The sequence below is a fragment of the Miniopterus schreibersii genome, assembly GCF_964146895.1.
Source record: "Miniopterus schreibersii genome assembly, chromosome: 10".
NCBI lineage: Eukaryota > Metazoa > Chordata > Mammalia > Chiroptera > Miniopteridae > Miniopterus > Miniopterus schreibersii.
In genome coordinates this window covers 15,083,273-15,105,511 of record NC_138110.1, presented here as the reverse complement: position 1 = coordinate 15,105,511, position 22,239 = coordinate 15,083,273, and the positions used below count along the sequence as shown (strand labels likewise).

General features: G+C 42.2%; 1 protein-coding gene and 1 long non-coding RNA gene across 6 annotated transcripts in view; one reads left to right on the top strand and one right to left on the bottom strand.

The window, feature by feature from the left end:
• Positions 1–3,169: 3,169 nt before the first annotated feature.
• LOC308562873 overlaps positions 3,170–22,239 on the top strand; it is an 86,831-nt gene continuing 67,761 nt past the window's right edge. For all 5 annotated transcript variants that reach the window (XR_013999682.1, XR_013999683.1, XR_013999684.1 and 2 more), the window contains exons 1-2: positions 3,170–3,370; positions 15,302–15,428. This is a non-coding gene — a long non-coding RNA (uncharacterized lncRNA). The remainder of the gene's footprint in view (positions 3,371–15,301; positions 15,429–22,239) is intronic.
• The window catches only part of ATP8B1 (ATPase phospholipid transporting 8B1), a 106,680-nt gene continuing 100,571 nt past the window's right edge, over positions 16,131–22,239 (bottom strand). Inside the window, exons 25-28 of the mRNA XM_081149381.1 lie at positions 21,709–21,954; positions 21,257–21,395; positions 18,966–19,096; positions 16,131–17,786 (exon numbers count right to left, since the gene is read on the bottom strand). Coding sequence (XP_081005507.1) covers positions 17,568–17,786; positions 18,966–19,096; positions 21,257–21,395; positions 21,709–21,954 — 735 coding nt within the window. The 3' untranslated portion in view covers positions 16,131–17,567. The remainder of the gene's footprint in view (positions 17,787–18,965; positions 19,097–21,256; positions 21,396–21,708; positions 21,955–22,239) is intronic.

Sequence of the window (22,239 nt, the reverse complement as noted above, 5' to 3'; positions counted from 1 at the left end):
ATAGGGATCACTATAGGGAGGCCTTAATAATGTTGTGGAAAGAACTAGGGCTTCAAACCTGGTTGGAATTATGGTTCTGCCTTTTAATGACTGTGTGTCTTGGGATAAATTACCTAACCTGTCTGAGCTTGAATTTTCCTATTTGTGTAGGATGATGTAAGTTCACTGCTCAGCAGCTAATAAGTACTAAATAAAGGGTAGCTAACTAACGTCATTCTCAATTTAGTGAAATACCAGTTTGTCCTGAGTCAAAGGAAAACATATTTTTCTTATAAAAGAAAGGCTAAAAATAACTATACTCAGGTTCAGTCTATCAAGAATATGAACCAAATACTTTTCTTCAATAATACTTCACCCAATATCATAGGTTTTTTCCCCTTCCCTCTTTGCTGAATTTTTTTTTTTTTGCTTGCCCTCATATTAGTTATCTACTACTGCAAAGCAAGTTACCTCAAACCTTAGGAGCTTAAAACAACAAACATTTATTGCCTCACACAATTTTGGAGAGTCAGGAATTCGGGAGTGGCTTACCTGGAGGTTCCAGCTCAGGGTCTCTCAAAAGACTGTAGTTAAGGTGTCAGCTGGGGTTGCAGTCATTGAAATTTAAGATTCTTAAGTCTCACCTGGGGTAGATCCTTTTCCATGCTCACTCAAGTAAGTGTTGACAGGATTCAGTTCCTTATGGGCTGTTAGCCAGAGGTCTCCCTCAGTTCCTTGCTATGTGGGGTTCTCCATAGGGTAGCTTGCATCATCAACGCAAGCAAGATGGGTGAGAGAGTGCAATCAAGATGGAAGTCAGTCTCTCGTAGCCAACTCTCAGAAGTGATATCCCATCACTTTACCATGTTCTGTTCATCAGAATTGAGTCATTTGGTCCAACCAACACTCCAAGAAAGGGCCTTAAACCAAGGCATGCATATTAGGAGGCAGGGGTCATGGGGGCCACCTTAGCTGCTTAACATAGCAACTTAATAAGTGGGTTGGTATTTCATCATTTCTGTTGTAGTCTACTGGCCACAAACACGAACCCTAGCACAACATGGCAAAGGACTACACAGAGGGTCAATATCGGGAGGTGGAGCTCTGTGGGAACCATCTTAGGGCTGCCTACCACAGCCCATCCAGATGAATTTCTCCTCTTCATCCTGCTCTGAGCCCCTAGGGGCTGACTTCTGTGGACCACATCAGTGGGCTCTCTGGCTCTTGTCACATACAGCCCATAGGGAGCATTGGCGGAAGAGCAGAGGGAGGTGGGGAGGTCTGGTACTTATTCCCCCAGCTCCCTCATGGCAGACCGGCTGCATCCACAACTGAAGGATGCAGCTTCCATCAGGTAGCGCTAAAAGACTGGCATCTGAACTGCCCTTCATGAATTTAGTTTTACCTGATCCATAAAATTGGATATATTGTCCCATGTAAATGTCCATTAGAAGGCATTCAATATGGAGCAGGTCTCTAAAATCTGGGGACATTGGCCTTTGCCCCCAAACACCCCAGGGCTTGCTCAAAGAAACCACATACAAAGTGGCTATAGTAACAGGATGGAGGCTATGCATAGCTCTGCCCTCATGGACTGCCCTTCATCCAGGCTGATCTGGGTGGCTACTGCCACTGCAGAGAACCCAACCTGCCAATAGCAGAAGCCAACTTTGAGAACCTGATAGGACACCAGTCTTTTGGGGAACCAGCTGGCCACCGGGTGGCAGGTGGATTACATTAGACCCCTGAAGGAGGAGGCAACAATATGCCTCTCAAATACAGTCATAGTTCACATAGAGATGTGCCCTCCCTGCCTGCAGCACCAACACCTGTGAACTTACAGAATGCTGTATCCATTTCCACGTACATAATATCTTCTCTAACCAGGGAAGACATTTTAGCGAAGGAAGTGTGATCATGGACTCATGCCTGTGGAATTCACTGGTCCAATCATGGGCTTTGTATTAGATTATTGTTTAAAATATTCACACACGCTCCCCTTTCTTACATGGGAGAAATATACTTCCCTGCTTCATTTATGTACGGTTTGGACATGTGGATTTCCTTTGGCCAAAGGACATGTGATGCAATCAAAGGTTTCAACTGTGCTTGTACAGCTGAGCCTATTTTCTTGCTTCTGCCATCATCATGAGAAGAGCATACCCCAGTTGACCCGCTGGTCCAAGGAAGGTGAGAATCTGGAGCTTGGAGCCAAACCCAACTGAAGTCAACTCAGATCAACTGACCCTTCGATGCATGAGTGAGAATAAATGCTGTGTTGCCTCTGAGTTTTGCAGCATTTTGTTACACAGCTTTATTGTGGCAATAATAGTCTGACATGTCCTATTACCCAGAAGCAGCTGGCTTAAAAGAATAGCTGAATATGCCATCTATGCCTTAAACCAGTAGCCAGTGCGATCTCCCCCATAGTGGGATGCATATTATTTTTTAGCATGTTGGTTGGTTTCAAAGAAATCTGCAGGTATTTCAGTTCCATAAAATAATTGAGATGCCTGTGATCTGCACGGAGGCTAGGAGGCAGGAATCTTTAGGGAACACAGCTCCTGCAGACTGTCCCCTCTGCCGTCAGTCTCTACCCCTATAATAAAAACAAAGTGCTGGGGTTGCGCCTCCTCTTTCCCAGAGGCATTCTCTTCTTATCTGCCCTCAGCCTGCAGGGTACTCGCCTGTGCTCACTGTCTGATACATGGTCCTTTCATGTCCCCACGAGATTGTAGGTGAGAGGCTTTCCTGGCATCCTTCCTCGGCATTTAGCACAGAGCTTTGCACTCAGCCAGCGATTGATAACTCTCTCAGTCTCCTTTAGTCCAACCTCCCTGTGGAAGCAGAACTTTCCTTACAGCATCCTTGAAGGGGTCATTTCCAAGAACAAACAAGTTTGTTGGAGCTGATAAGTGGAATGAATTGAATGAATGGCGTTGCTCTTCGGTCTCTTCCTCCGACTCTGGCCAGTTCCCGGCGCCCTCTTCCCGCTCTCCTCCGTGTTCCACCTCCCCGCCCACTCGGGGTCGCCCTAGTCTCTCAGTTGACGACCCCTTTCGCTCAATCAGGCACCAGATGGGAATCGCCGTCCTAAGAGTGTTTTGGCCCCCACGGGCCACCGTAGCGGCAGCGGGCGTGCGCGCCGAGTAGCCGCCGCCGCCACGCTATCTCGGCGCCACTTCCGCGTTTCCCTCCGGGAATCCTGCCTTTCCGGCTCCGCGGTGCACGTGCGTGTGGGGAGGGAACCCGCAGGCCCGCGCTGGTCGCGGCAGCGCTGCGCTCCGGGCGCGGTCTCCGAGCACATCTCCAGGCGTCTTTAGAGCTCTCTCAGGCACTCAGTTATTTGCTCCTCAAAACAGTCTTCAAGGTAGAAGAGGCAGAAATCACTGTAAGTGTCCCGAGGGCTCCTTTCTGTATTCCCGGGGCCGGGGCCGGGGGCGGGATGGGGGTAGCCCGGTGTTCGCTTAGTTAGCGAATACGTCCAACTGTCCAAAAACCTGTTATGTTTAAAACCGGCTTGAGACTGCAAACAAAAAGTGGGACTTAGAGTTACGAAGTAATTATTAATTAAAGGGACTGAAAACGTAACTTTCTTTCCTGTTGTCGAGTTCATTATAAGCACCTAGGTTTGCTCGTTAATTTATTTCAGCGATTCTCGGGCTCCTTTGTATTTGTGCACTGCTTGCTTGTCAGCACTTTTTCTATAATCTTCCTTAAAAAATAAAAATGAGATGTTCAAGTGCTGCTAGATGCCCACCCTTTAAGGAGGTTGAATAATGGTAATTCTTTCCCGCTGGGGCTTATTAAGATACCTCGTTTTATTGCACGTGGCTTTATTGCACTCCACAGGTGTTGCGTTTTTTACAAATTGAAGGCAAGACCATCCACGTGCAAAAAGATTAAGGCTGGCTTTGTTGTGATAGTCACTTTATTGTGGTGATCTAGAACAGAACCCACAATATCCCCGAGATATGCCTGTGTATTACCATAGGACACAGACTCCGTGACCCTGGTCGAGTTCCTTAACCTCTCTGAGCCACAGACTTTTTTTTTTTTTTTTTTTAGTGTAAAATGATAATCCTTCTCTGGAAAGGTTGCTGTGATAAGAGATCAAGTATGCAAAAATGCATAGTATATGCTTGGCATCTAGTGAGCTTTCTGAGTTAGGATATAAATGGTATTAATAGTTAATCATTATTATACCTTTGTTCCATGATCCTGCATGAATCAAACCTTTAAGCCTTCAACTAAACTGCTGAGGGCTGCTGATGCACCTGCCCCATTCCCCACCCTCACCCTACCCCTTCACTCTGGAGAATTCTGGCCAGAGGCAGAAAGCCTAAGATACCGCAGACCTTTTCCATTGATTCTGTTACCGAAAAGGGGAAGTCTCAGCGGAGGGTCTCAACGAAATATACATCAGCTTCCCAGGTATGCTCTTTCAGAGTGGTGGTCTCCGCTGATTGGTTGGTGCCAGGACAGGATTCATTAATCAATGCAGCTGGTCCTGAGGCTCCTGGCCTCTCCTGGAGCTGAAAGACAACTGAGGCCTAGATGTTATCTCTAGAGAGGTGACCTGTCTCTGGCTGTAAATTGCTTGGCCAGTTTGTTCAGCTGTCTGTCTCAGTTTTCCTATCCCACTTGCCAAGGATTTTTCGTAGCTTCTTACTAACCTGCCTCACTTCATCTCTCAGCAAATGACCTGTCTCTTGCATCATGACATTAAATAGGAGCTCTCCGACATCCTCAAATTCTCCTGCTTCAACTCCTATCCTTCTAGTACAATGCTAGTCGCATCCTCACTCCTGTGTTCCGGATCCCTCTCAGCTCTCCAGTCTAATCTCAGCACTCCAACCAGGGCAAACACTTAAAACACAAACTCACTCATTCAATCCTCCAGCTGGCACCTTTCCACGACTTCCTTTTGTTCTCAGGATCCACCCCAATCCCTCTGCGTGCTCACCAGGCTGTGCGTGCCCTGGCAAGTCATTGCTTTCTGAAAGCACAGTTAACATCGGCCTGAGATAATTTCTTCACTGCATTATCCCCGGTACAGTGTGGGATTTGGGATAGCCTTTAAGAAAGGTGACAACAGCCCTGGTCGCTTTGGCTCAGTGCTTAGAGTGTCAGCCCTCAGACTGAAGGGCCTCAGTTCGATTCTGGTTGGGGCTCGATTCCTGTGGGGGCTTGTACCTCAGTTGCAGGCTTGATCCCCGGCCCCAGGAGGGGGGCTTGCGGGAGGCAACCAATCCACGTGTGTCTCTCACATCGTTGTTTCTCTCTCTCCTCTCTTCTCTCTTTGAAAAGCAATGGAAACAACATCCTCTAGTGAGGATTAACCAAAAAAAGAGAGGTGACAACAGTAAAATGGAGTAGTTGTGTCCTCTGAGCAAGGAGGAAGAACTCCCTCCCCCAGGTTAGTTTGAAGAGCAATCACTGCATCAGTTTAGCAAGAGGTGAGCCTCTTAGGGGCCTCAAAGCCCTGCTGATGATTTCTTGATTTGTGAGGTTTTTTGCTATTGGAGCAGGTCATGAAAGTATTTTCACCCCAAGCCACAAAATCCTAAGAAATATCCCAGTCTTGGACATACCCGGTAATTGAAAAGAGTTCTTCTTGGTCCACGTTTACTCAAGATATTTGCAATGGTGAAATCTTGATGCAACTTTTCCAGAAACTTGAACCAAAACTCTGCTATTAGAAATAGCCCTAAGTGATACTTTGTTAAATTCTTCAGTAAGCATATGTTTTCATGTTGGTCACACAAAGTTTAAATGAGGAAGCTGAAGGCAGGTGGGAATCCCAAAGTGGATGGTAACCTGAAACCTCCTATAGGGTTTCCATAGACTGGTTTATTCATTATGTACCTTGTCTCAGCAAAACCACTTCAGAATGAAACTGCAAGATGACTCCCAGTGGGCAAATCATCCTCTGTTCTACCAGGTGTTGATCACCTGGTAGAATTTATTTCTGATGAGAAATGCTAGGCTAAAGAACCCTCCCAGGTTGGTTTCATGAGCCAGATCCAATATCTTTAATCCCCAGTGGAAAAGAAGCCAGGAGATGTTCCAGGGCTTATGATAGCACTTCCAGAGTGACTCTGTTCTTTAACAGTATTGGGGGCCAAAAGGAACATTGGTAATCTCTCCAACCGGAGACCCTAGACAGGTTATCTGGAGTGAGTAACCCATATCCTGCATTTGGCAGGTGCATCCTAGGTTTTTAACCACTGTCCTTGGTCAGGTAGTTTCGCTTTCTCTCCATGTTAGAAAAGCTGCATTAGAATTTTATTCAAGTTTTGAGGCCAAATTCCTGATAATTTTTAAACAGTGATCTCTTCCCATGCATCTTACTACTGAGGTCATCTTACCTGATGATTGGACAGCATAGAGGCAAATCTATACTGGTCTTTCAATCTGGAACATTCTCTCTCAAATTCTGTTGGAGCTTCCATTTCTTTGACATGACCTTAAGAGGTTCCCCAGACTCTTCTGAAGGCAGAGAAAACCTGTTTGCATATAAATAGCCTAACACACTGCTCTCAGTCCTATAACCATGAACAGGACACTACCATCTCTTTGGATTCCCAGTCACTCAAAAGGGCAAAGTAGAAAACAGTTGCTGGTCTAGTGAGAAATTTATAGGTTATGGAGATTCTCAGTTTGAGAGGATTTCTAACTTAAGTGGGGAAAATACCAACTCAAACTACCCTTTTTTGGCTTAAAAATAATTTCTATTATTTAATTTTTGGAGTAGATAATATATTCATATGATTCAAAACTAAGAAAAATTAAAAAGAAAATTTCATTTATAGAAGTCTCACTCCCCACTTCTGTTTTTAAACAGCTTCTTTTGAAGTATAAATGATGCACAAGCATCCCTTGTTGATAATGCAGGCTTGGCTCCAGAGCATTGTAATAAAGTTACAGTAAAGCAAGTCACACTCATTTATTGGTTTCCCAGTGCATATAAAAGTTATGTTTACACTATAATGTAGGCCATTAAGTGTGCAGTAGCATTATACTTAAAAACAACCAATGTACTTACCTAAATTTAATATTGCTAAAAATGCTAATCATCATTTGAGCCTTCAGGGATTGTAATCTTTTTGTGGTGGAGGCTCTAGTCTCCATGTTGATGGCTGCTGACTGATCTGGGCGGTGGTTGCTGAAGATTGGGTACCACATCTATTAACTCTTCCTTTCATCAAAGATTTCTCCATATTACACATTAGATGCCCAATAAAACTTCTTTTTTTTAAAAAAAAATGTTTTTTATTGATTTTACACAGAGGAAGGGAGAGGTAGAAACATCAATGATGAAAGTCATTGATTGGCTGCCCCCTGCTGGGGGATACACCCTAACGCAGAATCAAATAGTGACCACCTGGTTCATAGGTCCAAGCTCAACCACTGAGTCATGCCAGCTGGGCCAGTAAAAGTTTTTATTTTTATTTTTTAAATTTATCTTTATTGTTGAAAGTATTACAGAAGTCCCCTTTTTCTCCCCATTAATCCCCTCCACCCCGCATCTGCCCCACCCCTGGGCCTTCTGCATACTATTGTCTGTGTCCATGGGTTATGTATTTATGCATATAATTTCTTTGATTAATCTCTCCCCACTCACTCCCAACCTGCCTTCTCTCTGAGATTCCTCAGTCTATTCAATGCTTCTATGTCTCTGGATCTATTTTATCAGTTTATTTTGTTCATTATATTCCACATATGAGTGAGATCATGTGGTACTTGTCTTTCTCTGACTGGCTTATTTTGCTTAGCATAATACTGTCCGGTTCTATCCATAATGTCCCAAAGGGTAAGAGATCCTTTTTTACAGCTGCATAGTATTCCATGGTGTAAATGTCCCACTGCTTTTTTATCCACTCACCTACTGATGGGCTCTTGGGCTGTTTCCAGATCTTAGCTATTGTAAATTGCGCTGCTATGAACATGGGGTACATAAGTTCTTTCTGATTGGTCTTTTGGGTTTCTGTTCCTAGAAGTGGGATCACTGGGTCAAATGGCAGTTCCATATTTAATTTTTTGAGGAAACTCCATACTGTCTTCCATACTGGCTGCCCCAGTCTGCAATCCCACCAGCAGTGAACTAGGCTTCCCTTTTCTCCACATCCTTGCCAGCAGTGTCCTTTGTTGATTTCTTGATGGGAGCCATTCTGACAGGTGTGAGGTGATAACTCATTGTCATTTTAATTTGCATCTCTCTGATGATTAGTGACTTTGAGCATATTTTCATATGTCTCTTGGCCATCTGTATGCCCTCTTTGGAGAAGTGTCTATTTAGGTCCTTTGCCCATTGTTTAATTGGATTGTTTGTCTTCCTTTTGTTAAATTGTATGAGTTCCGTATATATTTTGTTTGGTTTTGTTTTTTAAATTTATCTTTATTGTTGCGAGTATTACAGGTATCCCATTTTTCCCCCCAATTGATCCCCTGGACTTCGCTCCCACCCCCTTCCCAGGCCTTCACCCTGTTATTAACTGTGTCCATGGGTTATGCATATAACTTCTTTGGTTAACCTCTTCCCACCCTCCACCTCCCTTTCCCTCTTTCCTCTGAAATTTGATCATCTGTTGCATGCGTCAATGTCTCTGGATCTCTGGATCTATTTAGGTCATCAGAGTCTTTTGTTCATTAGCTTCTTAAAGAAGACCCTTCAACTTTTCCTGTAGTGCCGGTCTGGTGGTGATGAACTCCTTTAGCTTTTTCTTATTTGTGAAGCTCTTTATTTGACCTTCAATTCTAAATGATAGCTTTGCTGGGTAGAGCAATCTTGGTTGTAGTTCCATGTTTTTCATCACTTTGAATATTTCTTGCCACTCCCTTCTGGCCTGCAAAGTTTCTGTTGAGAAATCAGCTGACAGTTGTGTGGTGCTTCCTTGTAGGTAACTAACTGCTTTTCTCTTGCTGCTTTTAAGATTCTCTCTTTGTCTCTAAACTTTGGCATTTTAATTGTGATGTGTCTTGCTGTGGGCCTCTTTGGGTTCCTCTTGTTTGGGACCCTCTGTGCTTCCTGGACTTGTAAGTGTATTTCTTTCACCAGGTAGGGGAAGTTTTCTGTAATTATTTTTTCAAATAGGTTTTCAATTCCTTGGTTTCTTTCTTCCCTTTCTGGCACCCCAATAATACGAATGTTGGGCCTCTTGAAGTTGTCCCAGAGGCTCCTTATACTGTTTTCGTATTTCTGGATTCTTTTTTCTTTTTGCTCTTCTGGTTGGGTGTTTTTTGTTTCCTCGTGTTCCAAATTGCTGATTTGATTCTCAGCGTCCTCTACTCTACTGTTGATTCCATGTAAATTAGTCTTCATTTCAGTTCCTGTAGCTTTCATTTCAAATTGGTACTTTATTATGTTATCGATTTTCTCAGTTATTTCTCTAATAGTCTGCTTAAACATCCTTATAAACAAAATTCTGAACTCTATCTGTTAGCTTGCTTGGATCTATTTCATTTAGTTCCTCTTCTAGAGATTTCTTCTGTTCTTTCCTTTGTGACATGTTTCTTTGCCTCCACATTTTGGCTGCTTCCAGGTGTTTGTTTCTATATATTAGGTAGAGCTGCTATGTCTTCTGGAATTTGTAGAGTGGCTTTGTATAGTAGGTGTCCTGTAGGGTCCAGTGGCTCAGCCTCCCCAGTCCCCTGAGCTGGGCCTTCTAGGTGCTCCCCTGTGTGGGCTGTGTGCACTGTCCTGTTGTAGTTGAGTCTTGATTGCTGTTGGCATCCCTGAGAGGAACTGACCCCCAGGCCAATCAGCTGTGAGGACCAGCTGCAACTACAGCCAGAGAGCTGCTGTGCTGGAGACACCCCTATGGATCAGGATTTACTTCAGTGGAGCTTTGGTGTTCACCAAGTGCGCCCCGTGAGTGTCACTTGTGGATGTGGTAGGGTTGTAATCCAGCATGGTCGAGTCTGACCACCAGGTGCACTGTCTCTGGGGCCTCCTAGGAGGTGCAAAGTCAATGCCAGTGCCTTGCCCAGGGCCACCCAGCATGAGCTACACAGCAAACCGTAGTTGGCTGCTACTTGTGCTGAGCTTTGCATTGTCCAGGAGAGGCCAAGCTATGAGCCAATGCAGGCTGCCGCTAGTGCCAGGCCTGGGGCCGCTTACCAAGTTGTATGGGGCCCGCTGCTGCTTGTTGGAGAGATTTTAGGAAAGTCCTAAGCATGAGGCTCAAGAGGTTACTTGCATAGAAAAGCCACTGGAAATGGCCTGGATTAGCTGCAGGTGGGGAGGGGAGGGGCCAAAGGTGGGAGTCAGGTGCTGGAGATTCAAATATGGCGCCTGCCTGCCAGCTGTGTGCAGGGAGGACTTGCCAAAGGAGCCATGGCTTCTGCCAGCTCTTCTTCCTGGAAGGTAGCTGCCCCTCCACCTCTCACCGGGATTTCAGACAGGTTAGTTCCTCCCAAGTGTCCCAGGTTCCTTTCAAGCTACTGCCCGGTGCTGGGGCTCAGAGGGAGCGTCCGAGTGAGTCTGTGCTCGGGCCCTTTAGACGAGCTCCCTGGGGCTCCTGCAGCCTCTGCTACTCTTAGCGACAGTCCCTGCTGGTTTCACAGCCCGAAGTTGTGGGGACTCCTCTTCCCGGCCCTGGAGCCTTGGGCTGGGGGCCTGCTGTGGGGCTGGGACCCCTCCTCCAGGAAACCCCCACCGCAGAGATTCCCTCCTGGGTTTCAACCGCGGCACCGGGTGTGGGCCCGCGGCCGGGTCTCCAGGATTCAACCCTGATCCGCCCGCGTCTGCGTCCCTCCTACCACTCTTGGTGCTTCTTCAGTTCCCTGGTTGTAGGGCTTCTGTTCACCCAGATTTCAGGAGGTTCTGAGTGATGGTGGTTCTGTATTTTAGTTGTAATTTTGATGTGGTTGTGGGAGGCGGCAGGTGCAACTGTTACCTACGGCGCCATCTTGTTTCTCCCTATGTTTTGGATATTAACCCTTTATCAGATGTGTCATTGGCAAATATGTTCTCCCATACAGTGGGCTCCCTTTTTGTTTTGTTGATGGTTTCTTTTGCTGTGCAGAAGCTTTTTATTTTGATGTAGTCCCATTTGTTTATTTTCTCCTTTGCTTCTCTTGCCCTAGGAGATGTGTCGGCTAACATATTGCTACAGGAGATGTCTGAGATTTTACTGTCTATGTTTTCTTTTAGGATTTTTATGGTTTTGCATCTTACATTTAAGTCTTTTATCCATTTTGAGTTTACCTTTGTGTATGGTGTAAGGTGGTGGTCTAGTTTCATTTTTTTGCATGTACCTGTCCAGTTTTCCCAACACCATTTATTGAAGAGACTGTCTTTACTCCATTGTATGCTCTTGCCTCCTTTGTCCAATATTAATTGAGTGTAATGGCTTGGGTTGATTTCTGGTTTTTCTGTACTTTTCCACTGATCTATTTGTCTGGTCTTGTGCCAGTACCAGGCTGTTTTGATTACCGTGGTTTTGTAGTATACCTTGATATCTGGTATTGTTATCCCTCCAACTTTGTTCTTCCTTCTCAAGATTGCAGTGGCTGTTTGGGGTCTTTTTTGGTTCCATATACATTTTTGAAGTGTTTGTTCTAGATCTGTGAAATATGCCATTGGTATTTTAATAGGGGTTACATTGAAATTATAGATTGCTTTGGGTAGCATGGACATTTTAATGATGTTAATTCTTTCGCTCCATCAACACGGTATATTCTTCCATTAGTTTATATCTTCCTCTATCTCTTTTTGCAACGTCCTGTAGTTTTCCTAATACAGGCCTTTTACCTCCTTGGTTAAGTTTATTCCTAAGTATCGTAATTTTTTTGTTGCAGTGGTAAATGGGGTTTTTTTTAGTTTCTTTTTCTGAGAGGTCATTATTGGTATGTAAAAATGCCATCCATTTGTGGGTGTTAATTTTGTATCCTGCTACCTTGCCACATTTATTTATTAAATCTAGTAGTTTTTTTGGTGGAGTGTTTTGGATTTTCTATGTACAATATCACGTCATGTGCAAATAATGACAGTTTTATGTCATCCTTTCCAATTTGGATGCCATTTATGTTTTCTTGTTTGATTGCTGTGGCTAGGACTTCCAGTACTATGTTGAATAAGAGGAGTGAAAGTGGACATCTCTGTCTTGTTCCTGTTCTTAGGGGAAATGCTTTTAGTTTTTGCCCATTGAGTATGATGTTGGCTGCAGGTTTGTCACATATGGCTTTTATTATGTTGAGGTATGATCCCTCTATGCCCACTTTCCTGAGAGTTTTTATAAAAAATGGGTGCTGGATTTTGTCCAATACTTTTTCTGCATCTATTGCTATGATCATATGATTTTTTTTTTCCATTTTGTTTGTGATATACCACATTTATTGATTTGTGAATATTATACCAGCCTTGCATCCCTGGAATAAATCCCACTTGGTCATGATATGATCTTTGTAATGTATTGTTGGATCCAATTTGCTAAGATTTTGATGAGGATTTTAGCGTCTATACTTCTCAGGTATATGGGCCTGTAGTTTCTTTGTAGTGTTTTTATCTGGTTTTGGGATGGGCTAATGCTGGCGTCATAAAAAGAGTTTGGAAGTTTTCCTTCCTCTTGGATTTTTTGGAATAGTTTGAGGAGGATAGGTGTTAGTTCTTAGAATGTTTGGTAAAATTCCCTTGTGAAGCCGTCTGGACCAAGGCTTTTGTGTGCTGGGAGTTTTTTTTCTTTTATTACTGCTTTAACTTCATCAGCAGTTATTGGCCTATTCAGATTTCCTGACTCTTCCTAATTGGGTTTTGGAAGGTTGTATTTTTCTAAGAATTTGTCCAGGTTGTCCAGCTTGGCATATAGTTGGTTCGTAGTATTTTCTTACAACTCTTTGTATTTCTTTTGGGACAGTTGTTACTTCACCTCTTTCGTTTCTGATTTTGTTATTTTGGGTTCTCTCTCTTTGTTTCTTGATGAATCTGGCTTAAGGTTCATCAATCTTGTTTATCTTTTCAAAGAACCAGCTCTCTGTTTCATTGATCTTTTGTATTGTGTGTTTTTTTTCAGTCTCTGTGTCATTTATTTCTGCTCTGATCTTTATTTCCTTCCTTCTACTTGTTCTGGGCTTTTTCTGTTGTTTTCTTTCTAAGCCTTTAAATTGTAGGGTTAGATAGTTTAGTAGAAGTTTTTCTTGTTTTTTGAAGTAGACCTGTAGGAACTTCCCTCTCAGGACTAATTTCATTGTGTCCCATAGATTCGGGGTTGCTATATGTTCATTTTCATTTGTTTCCAGGAACTGTTTGATTTCTTCCTTGATCTCTTTGGTAACCCATTCCTTGTTTAAAAACATGCTATTTAGTCTCCATGTGTTTTTTAGTGCTTTTATTGTAGTTGATTTCTAATTTCATGCCATTGTGGTCCGAGAAGATACTTGATATGATTTTTATCTTCTTGTAGAGACTTGTTTTGTGTCCTAACATGTGGTCTATCTTTGAGAATGTCCTGTGTGCACTTGAGAAGAATGTATATTCTGTAGCTGTGGAATGCTCTCTGTCAATTAAATCCATCTGATGTAGTGTGTCATTTAGGGTCACTGTTTCCTTGTTGATTTTTTATCTGGAAGATCTATCCAGTGAAGTCAGTGGGGTGTTAAAGTTCCCTACTGTGACTGTATTGCTCTCGATCTCTCCCTTAAAGTCCTCCAGAAGTTTTTTATAAATGTAGGTGCTCCTATATTGGGTGCATATATGTTTATCAGGGTTATATCCTCTTGTTGGATCGATCCCTTTAGTATTATGTAGTGACCTTTCTTATCTCTTGTTATGGTCTTCATTTTGAAGTCTGTTTTGTCCAATGTGAGTATTGCTACCCCAACTTTATTTTTGTTTCCATTTGTATGGAAAATTTTTTTTTATCTCTTCACTGTCATCCTGTGTGAGTCTTTTGTTCTGAGGTGGGTCTCTTGTAGACAGCATTGGGTCATATTTTCTTACCCACTCAGCTACCCTATGCCTTTTGATTGGAGCATTTAATCTATTTACATTTAAGGTTATTATTGATAGGTACTTCTCTATTTCCATTTTAATTCTTTCTGCATATGTTTCTCTATTTCTACTTCTTATTACAGAAGTCCCTTTAACATTTTTTGCAGTGCTGGTTTGGTGGTGATAAAATCCTTTAGCCTTTTTTTTTGTCTGGGAAGCTCTTTATTTCACCATCTATTTTGAATGATAGCATTCCTGGATAGAGTAGTCTTGGCTTCATATCCTTGTTTTGCATTACCTTGAATACTTCATGCCATTCCCGTCTGGCCTGTGGAGTTTCTGATGAGAAATCAGCTGACAGCCTTATGGGCGCTCCTTTGTAGGTAACAGATTGCTTTTCTTTTCCAACTTTAAGATCCTCTTTTTGTCCTGAATTTTTGGCATTTTAATTATGATGTGTCTGGGCACAGTCCTTTTTGGGTTCTTCTTGCTTGGAACTCTCTGTGCCTCCTGAACTTGTGTGACTTTTTCCTTCACCAGGTTAGGGAAGTTTTCTGCTGTTATTTCTTCAAACAAATTCTCTAACCCTTCCTTATTCTCTTCCCCTTCCAGAACTCCTATGATGCCAATATTACGGGGGTGGGTTTTTTTGGTCCATAGCTCCCTTCTTTTTGTATCTCTGATTGAGTCATTTTTTCTACCCTGTCTTCTAATTTGCTGATCTGATCCTCAGCTTCCTCTAATCTGCTGTTTATTCCTTCCAATGTATTCTTTATTTCTGTTACATCATCCTTCATAGTTTCTATCTTTTCTCATGCCGTTGAGCATCCTTACAATCAGTATTCTGAACTATATCTGATAGATTGCTTATCTCCATTTCACTTAGCTCTTGTTCTGGAGACTTCCCTTCCTTCATTTGGGGCTTGTTTTTTTGTCCCCCATTTTGGCTGCGTATTTAGGTTTGTTTCTGTGTATCTGGTAGATCTTTTAGGACTCTCAGTCTTTTTGAAGGGTCTCTGTTGCAGGCCAATGTCAGATGCTCTTTGTGACTGGCCTTGAGTACCGTGTTTGGAGCTATCAACTCACGGCTTGTGGTTCCCTCTGCTGGGGCTGGGTGTGTTTGAACAGGACCAAGATGCACACCAAAGGCTGCTTTTCCAAGGCCCTGTTCTAGAAGCAGATCAGGCAAAGACTGAAAGCTCCCAGAGGTCCACCTCTGCCTGCAGGCTGATTATTCTTAGTTTCTTAATGAGCCTCTGGCTGTAAAGCACAGCAAGGCACAAACTCCACAGGGTGGGGCGAGAGTTTTTCCAGTGGGTGGGGAAATTGCTTCCCCCACTGGGCAGAAGCTGCCTAGCAAAGCATGCCTGAGAAAGATGTCTTTTGCAGTATGGGGGAATGACTCAGCACAGGAATCCAGATGGCCGCCCTCTGAGCTACATCTCCAGTGCCTGAAATCCCAGATTCTTCTCAGACCACTCTAGTCTACTCTGCCCTCCACCTGCTGGAGCCCAAGGTGAGTGGCTCCACACAAAACTTTGTGTATTGGCCCTTTCAGAAGGTGCCTGCATTTCCAGTCATCTCTCCCTGGCAGACGGAAACCCTGCTGTTTTTTGCAGCCAGGTGTTATTGGGGCACCATTCTCAGTTCTGATGCTCTTGGTTGGAAAGCCCAGCCTGGGGTTTAGGCCCCAGAGTTCACAGTGGGAACCCCCACAGCTGAGATATTCCTCCAGACCTTTAGCTGCTGCCTGTGTGAAACTTGCCAGCCCTCTTGCACCTCTGTGCTTCCTACCAGTCTCTATGCGGTCTCCACTTTTCCTCTTTGGTTATGAGGATGCTCCCCAGTTAGTATCCAGTTGATTATTCAGTTGATTATATTTTAGCTGTAATTCCAGTTTGGTCCTGGGAGTGTGTCAGTGTAGCTTCCACTCAGTCTTCCGCCATCCAGTAAAACTTCCTTTAAAATTGGAGTTAATCCTCTCAACCTTGCCATTGCTTTACCGACTTAAGTTTATGAATCTGTACTGTCTTCCTTAAAGTCTGACCACCTTTTCTTAGTCATCGTCCCTCACACGCAGTACTCCATCCCTGCCTTTATTTCTCACTACCTGAGGACCCCACAGTTCCTTTAGAAACCTTGCAGGCCTAAATTCTTACGTCATATATACAACTGTGAAATAACCCAACCTAAAAGATATTTTAAAAGATTGTATTTTCCAGAGATTTTACTAAATCATTTTATTTTTTAAACAAAAATATACATTAAATCTCAGATTTACAGAATGTAGAAATAATTTACCCAAAGCAATTTGCATTTTTAAATTGTTAATATTGCACCCAGCAACATAAGTCTTTGACACATTTGAATTGTCGACCTTTCCCACAATTCACAAGACGGGAGAGAAATCTGAAACAGAATTACACAAGCTAACTTTTCTTTCCACACACACACAAAAACAACTTAAAATTTTTTTTATTTACAAGATAAAGAAAAGTTGTAAACTTTCAAAAGTTTTCTTCCATAAAGAGCCATACATTCTTTTATCATACCTAGAAAATGAACTATGTACATGCTGAGATTTCCTGATAGGAATTCAGTGGGACAGATATTGTGAACGTTTGCAGCCTAAAGAACAGAAATATTGAAAAACACTTCTGCATGTTTACTAAAACAGGGAAACCGTGTGAACGACATAGAATGAGAAGAGTTTCTGGAAAAATAACCTTTGCCTCTCAGTCTTAGAAATGTAGCTACCAGCAGCCTTTTCTCTTAAGATCTAACAAGTGAAAAAGAATGAGGTCTCTGTTCAAGTCTCTTATAAAATACTTTGCATATAGGCAGGCACAACGTTTGCTTTTCAAAAGAAAGCTTTGCAAAATATTCTGCAATGTATCACTGATATCCTCAGTTTTTAAAAACTTTTTTTAAAAGCCCATAAATATTTAAATGATTTTTTTTTTAAATGAAAGTAGGGAACAAACTCACCTGGTACTACAGGAAGTGGCTATAGTAATATGGAAGAGTAATAGTAAAGGTATGTAGTGTGCTCTTTTAACCTCGTAGTAAACCAAAACAGACTGGAACCTTGTACTTACGAAATTTGAAGTAGTTTTCCTTGATTGAACTGAATTATTAAACCAGTTTGAGAGCATGAAGCCATTAGCCCATGGACAACTCTGAAAAAGCCACGGACCACTGAGCTCTAGGTGATGAACGTTCAGGAATCTGCTGTCATTACCATCATAAATGAAAGAGCTTTGTTAAAACGTAGCCTATAGGAAAAAAAACAGCCTCTGGGAAATTCATGTGGATGATCCCAGACTGAATAATTGAATTCTGATTTTATAATGCAATATCATTTGAATTGAAATACAAGACGTTTTCTAATTCTGTTGTCCTAGATTGAGATGGGGTTACAAAGTTCCCTTTGAATCCTAATGAACTTAAATAGTTGAACAATAGGACTTTTAAAAAGGAATTCTTGGCTTTGCTATTGCTTAATAGTCCAACCCAAGTAGTTTGTCATCAAGATTATGTCTTCAAAGGCCTTGTGACAAGTTCAATTTTTAAAACTAGTCCTGAGAATTTCATAAAAAAATAGACGTTTCCTTTGGGTGATTGTTTCGCTTCGGGCCAGTTTGAGGCCCACGCATCAGCTCTCCACAGTTCGCCTGTATTCTGCCGTCCCATCGGCGATGATTGCGTCCAGCGGTGCGCGCTTCTTGCGGATGCTGCGCCCGGTGGAGATGAGGTCTGCGTAGCCCCGCTGGTGGGAGAAGGCATAGGCCGAGCGCCTGGACGACACAGCGCGACGGAACGGCCTCCGCTTCCACTGCTCTTCTGCTTTTAATCGTTTGCGGTGCTTCTGAATCTACAGAGGGAGAGATGGGACAAGGCTAAAAGGACTGGCTGATGGAATGGAGATGAAGGCCTGTGATGGCAGAAGAAGCTTGGCCACAAGGATGGGGACAGGAGCTAACATTAATGGGGCACCTATTCCAGGCTTTCCCACACCATGTTGAGGCTCACGTCATCGCCCTCACTTTACAGATGAGGAAATGGAGAGAGGGAGAGGGAAACGGGTTATGTGAGGTTTCCAAGGCCTCAGAGCTAGAAGATGGGGAAATCTAAGCTCCTAAGGTCCTGTTCTAACTTCTAAATCAGACCAGTTCAGTTTCAGGAGAAAATTCTTTCCGTTGTTTCTACTCTGTACATTTGTCAGTGGAAAAGGGATATCCATTGGTTACTGCAGGTTGCCTACAGGTCCCCCATCCTTCAGCTGCCTTCTTTCTGGGATGTGAACACCACTTCCAGGACTGGGACTGATTGATTTCCCTTGCTCAGTAGTACTAGGCCAGGAATGAGCATGTGACCTAATTCTGGCCAGTAAGACTGGAGAGAAGTGTGTTGGGCCTTTCCATGCTAAGCTCCCAGGCTCCTAAGGGAAAGTGATAGAGTAATCCCCTGGATATTGACAAGTCAGGATGAAATGCTGGGAACTGCTCTAGAGCCATCCTCCCACTTCAAGATGAAACTAATAATGAAGATAGCAGAAGGGAGAGATGGAAAAACCCCCAGTACTTTTTGATGACATTAAGTTGCTCATCAACAGAGCCTGAAGCCTGCTAATTACTATGTGAGCTGAGGTGATACATTATTGTTCAGCCAGTTTTCTGTTACTTGTATCTCAAAGGATCCAGCTGCAAGGTCACATTTTTCTTTAAATGAAGAAAAAAAACCCCAACCCAACCTATTTGCATGGCAGAATGTTAATAGTGTAATTGTTAAATTGAGAGGATACATGGGTGTTCTATACTATTCTCCCCTTTATGTTTGATAATTTTTGTAACAAAGAGGAAGCAAACAAAAATGCCAACCCCAAAAGACTTATTTGCAAGATGGAGTTAAAGAAAGAAAAATAGTCATGAAAAATATTCATACCAAACTCCCCAAAAGCTTAGAATTGTGCAGGAAAGCTGTTTTGGGGAAATTCTCTTTTGATTTCTGTGCTGGGCAGTCAGAGCCAGGAGAAAGACTATTTTTTCTATACCTTATCACTTTCTGATGGCCAAATGGTCATGGACAAGAAACGGATGGCAACGACGGGCAGTAAGCACACAGCAACGGTCAAAATGATGGTCAACCAAATGTAGGGCTGTCTCAGAGCATTTGAAGCTGTGCCTGTAAGAAATGTGGAGGAGTCACAGGGGTCCTTTCATCCTAAGGGCATAGGTTCTATCCCATAGTCCATAATTGCATTCTCTGTTGTGAAGTTTTACAACCAGATTACCCTCCCAAAACATCCTATCACTGCTCATGGATCAACATTTTAAAATCTGATTAAGCAAAGCAAAAGTTGGAAGGCAAGTTTGCACAAGGCAAATGTGCATAACTGAACAAATAAAGAAAAAAGTGCATTTGTTGATCACGTATTGATTAAAAATGCAGAATTAGGCAATCTGAATTTTTTTAGGAGTTTAAAGTAGCACTTTCTAATTTATAGTTTTGGTGTGACACTCTAAATATTAACAGGCACTGCCTTTTGTGTGCTAGGCTAGGTGTTTGATACAGATCAGGCTGTGTAATCAGTTCTGAGAAATGAGTATTACCCTCTTTGCCATGTAAGGAAATTGAGTTCCTGGAGAAGTAATTTGCTTCTGAATTAAGACTCACATCTGACAGACGAGGGCCAGATGTTTCCCACTGCAGTTTGACTTCAAGTTGTCAGAGGAAGTAACAGTTCACTTCCATAATATAATAAGGTCACAACATTATCTACACTAAGTTTCTAAAACTAATGATTTTGCCCAGCCGGGCGTGGCTCAGTGGTTGAGTGTCGACCTGGGACCTGGGATCCAGGCGATCAGAGTTTGATTCCCGGTCAGGGCACATGCTCGGGTTTCGGGCTCGATCAGTGACTCTCTCATCATTGATGTTTCTATCTCTCTCACTCCCTCTCCTTTCCTCTCTCTGAAATCAATAAAGATATATTTTTAAAAATAAATAAATAAAAATAAAAATGACTTTTTTAAATTTATTTTTTATTGAATTTATTGGGGTGGCATTGGTTAATAAAATTATATAGGTATCGTCTTTATTTTTTAAATGTGATTTTTACACCAATAAATGTGTCTGGGTTTAAAAACCACTCCCTGTGGGGATAGTCTAAGTCACTGGGCACTAAAATTTTAAAAGAGTCACTAAAGAAAAATGTCTTAAAAAAATGATCTCTCTCCCGGCCAGGCGTGGCTCAGCAGTTGAGCGTCGACCTAGGATCCAGGCGATCAGGGTTCGATTTCTGGTCAGGGCACATGTCCGGGTTGCAGGCTTGATCCCCATTCGAGGGCGTGCAGGAGGCAGCTGATCAATGACTCTCTCATCATTGATGTTTCTCTCTCTCTGTCCCTCTCCCTCTCCCTTCCTCTCTATGAAATCAATAAAGATATATTAAAAAAAAACAAAAAAAAAACAAACTCAACCCCAAGAAGAAAAGGGTTACCACAGCATCTGTCTTTTATAGTCCAACAACTGGTCGTAAAAAAAAAACACTAATCTTTTACAGGAAAACAAGTCTATGGGGAATTTTTTTGGCCATTGTAAATCCTAGCTACTATATTCAAAATAAGTTCATAATTCCCAATTCATGATATTATAATATTTATGATACTTATCAACTCAAATTCATCCTAGCATTTGTCAGTGTGTAATATTTTATACAGTTGTAAACTATTGGTTTTTTTGTAACTGTACTGCTCTGCATACATATTTCCAGTGATGTCGCCCACTTTTGAGTTCTGGAAATCTATCATAGGGGATTCGTACTTTGATTAACTAAATTGATATTCTTAGGCCTTCAGGTTATTTTCATTTTTAAAAAACATTTAGAAATGTTGTGGTACAATCTTTGTACCGATTATCTTTCCAAAATTTGGTGTGTTGTACTTAGAGTATTTTCCCCAAGTGGAAATATTGGTCAATGTACAAAAATTGTATAGTTCATTATGTTTTTCAAGGTAGTGTTTTGGAACAATTAAACTGTACTGTAGTGCTACCAGCAATCCATGTATTCTCAATTTCCCAATAAGCTACCAATATTAGGTTTTATAAGAGGGGGAGCTTTTATCTAACTTAAAAGGTACACAATTATAGCTTAAGTTTATTTAATTTGCTTTCCTCCCACCACATTACCACCCAGCCCACCACCATCATTTAATTTCTACTCAGGACATTAATTTTCACTTGCAATCATTTACAGTCTGTGTTTTTACTCACCCAGAAGTTATATCAGAGTCTAATGATATTTTTCTGTACATTTACTTTTGGAATTTAGAAAATACCAACCTGTAAATTGAAATGCAGATGGAAAGAGAACATGTATTCCAGCACTATGAAAGTCAAACATGATGCCAAAATAAAGTGCAATGCTTCCAAAAATTGAAAAAGCATTCACAAAAGTCCAATAAGAAGTATCCAAGCCAATCTGTTGGAAAACCAGAGAAAAACAGAGCACTCACTTTGGAGAATTAGCAAGAAATAAAGGATCTAAGGATTCTGAAAACAGAATTGGGCAGTTTAGGCATGATTTGGCTGGAATACTGAACAATCGAACTATCTCTGGCTCAAGCAAGAAGTAGTGAATGTGCTTGGTTATAAGGGGTGAAAACAGCATTCATATTTTGTAAAGTGGCAGAGGCTCAGTTGGAGGGAGGGAGCCAGCTGGACATGCACACTGATCTATGTACAGAAATACAGGTACCAACAGATGTTGAAAACAGGTGACCAAAACCACATACCTGGAAATTAACTGTTATCACAAGAGCAGAGGCAATTGTGACAGCAAAAGATTGGTAGTCTGAAGGCGCCTCTCCATCCTGTCCCACGGTTTGTAGATAAGCTCCCAGAGGTATGAAGAAGAGGATCATCGATGTTAAGACCCCATGCAGTAAGCTTACAAAGAATCTCTTATAGTTGAATAGTAAGTCTCTTTGTCCCACTACATATAATCCAGGGAATCGGAGGCTCAGTTTGTCACTCACATCCTTAAGGGCAAAACACAAGAAGAGTTGTGTACTGTCCATCAAGAATCAAAGAACTCAGGAATACAACTTACATGTCACAAAGTTACTTAATAAATTGAATTAGAGGCAGGGGGAAAGATTTGTTGTTCCACTTATTTACGCATTCATTGGTTGCTGCTTGTATGTGCCCTGACTGGAAATCCATCCCGCAACCTTGGCATATGGAGACGGCGCTCTGAGCAACTGAGCTACCTGGCTAGGACACAGAGTTTCAACTTGGGTTTTATGAAGGCAAAAACTAAACAA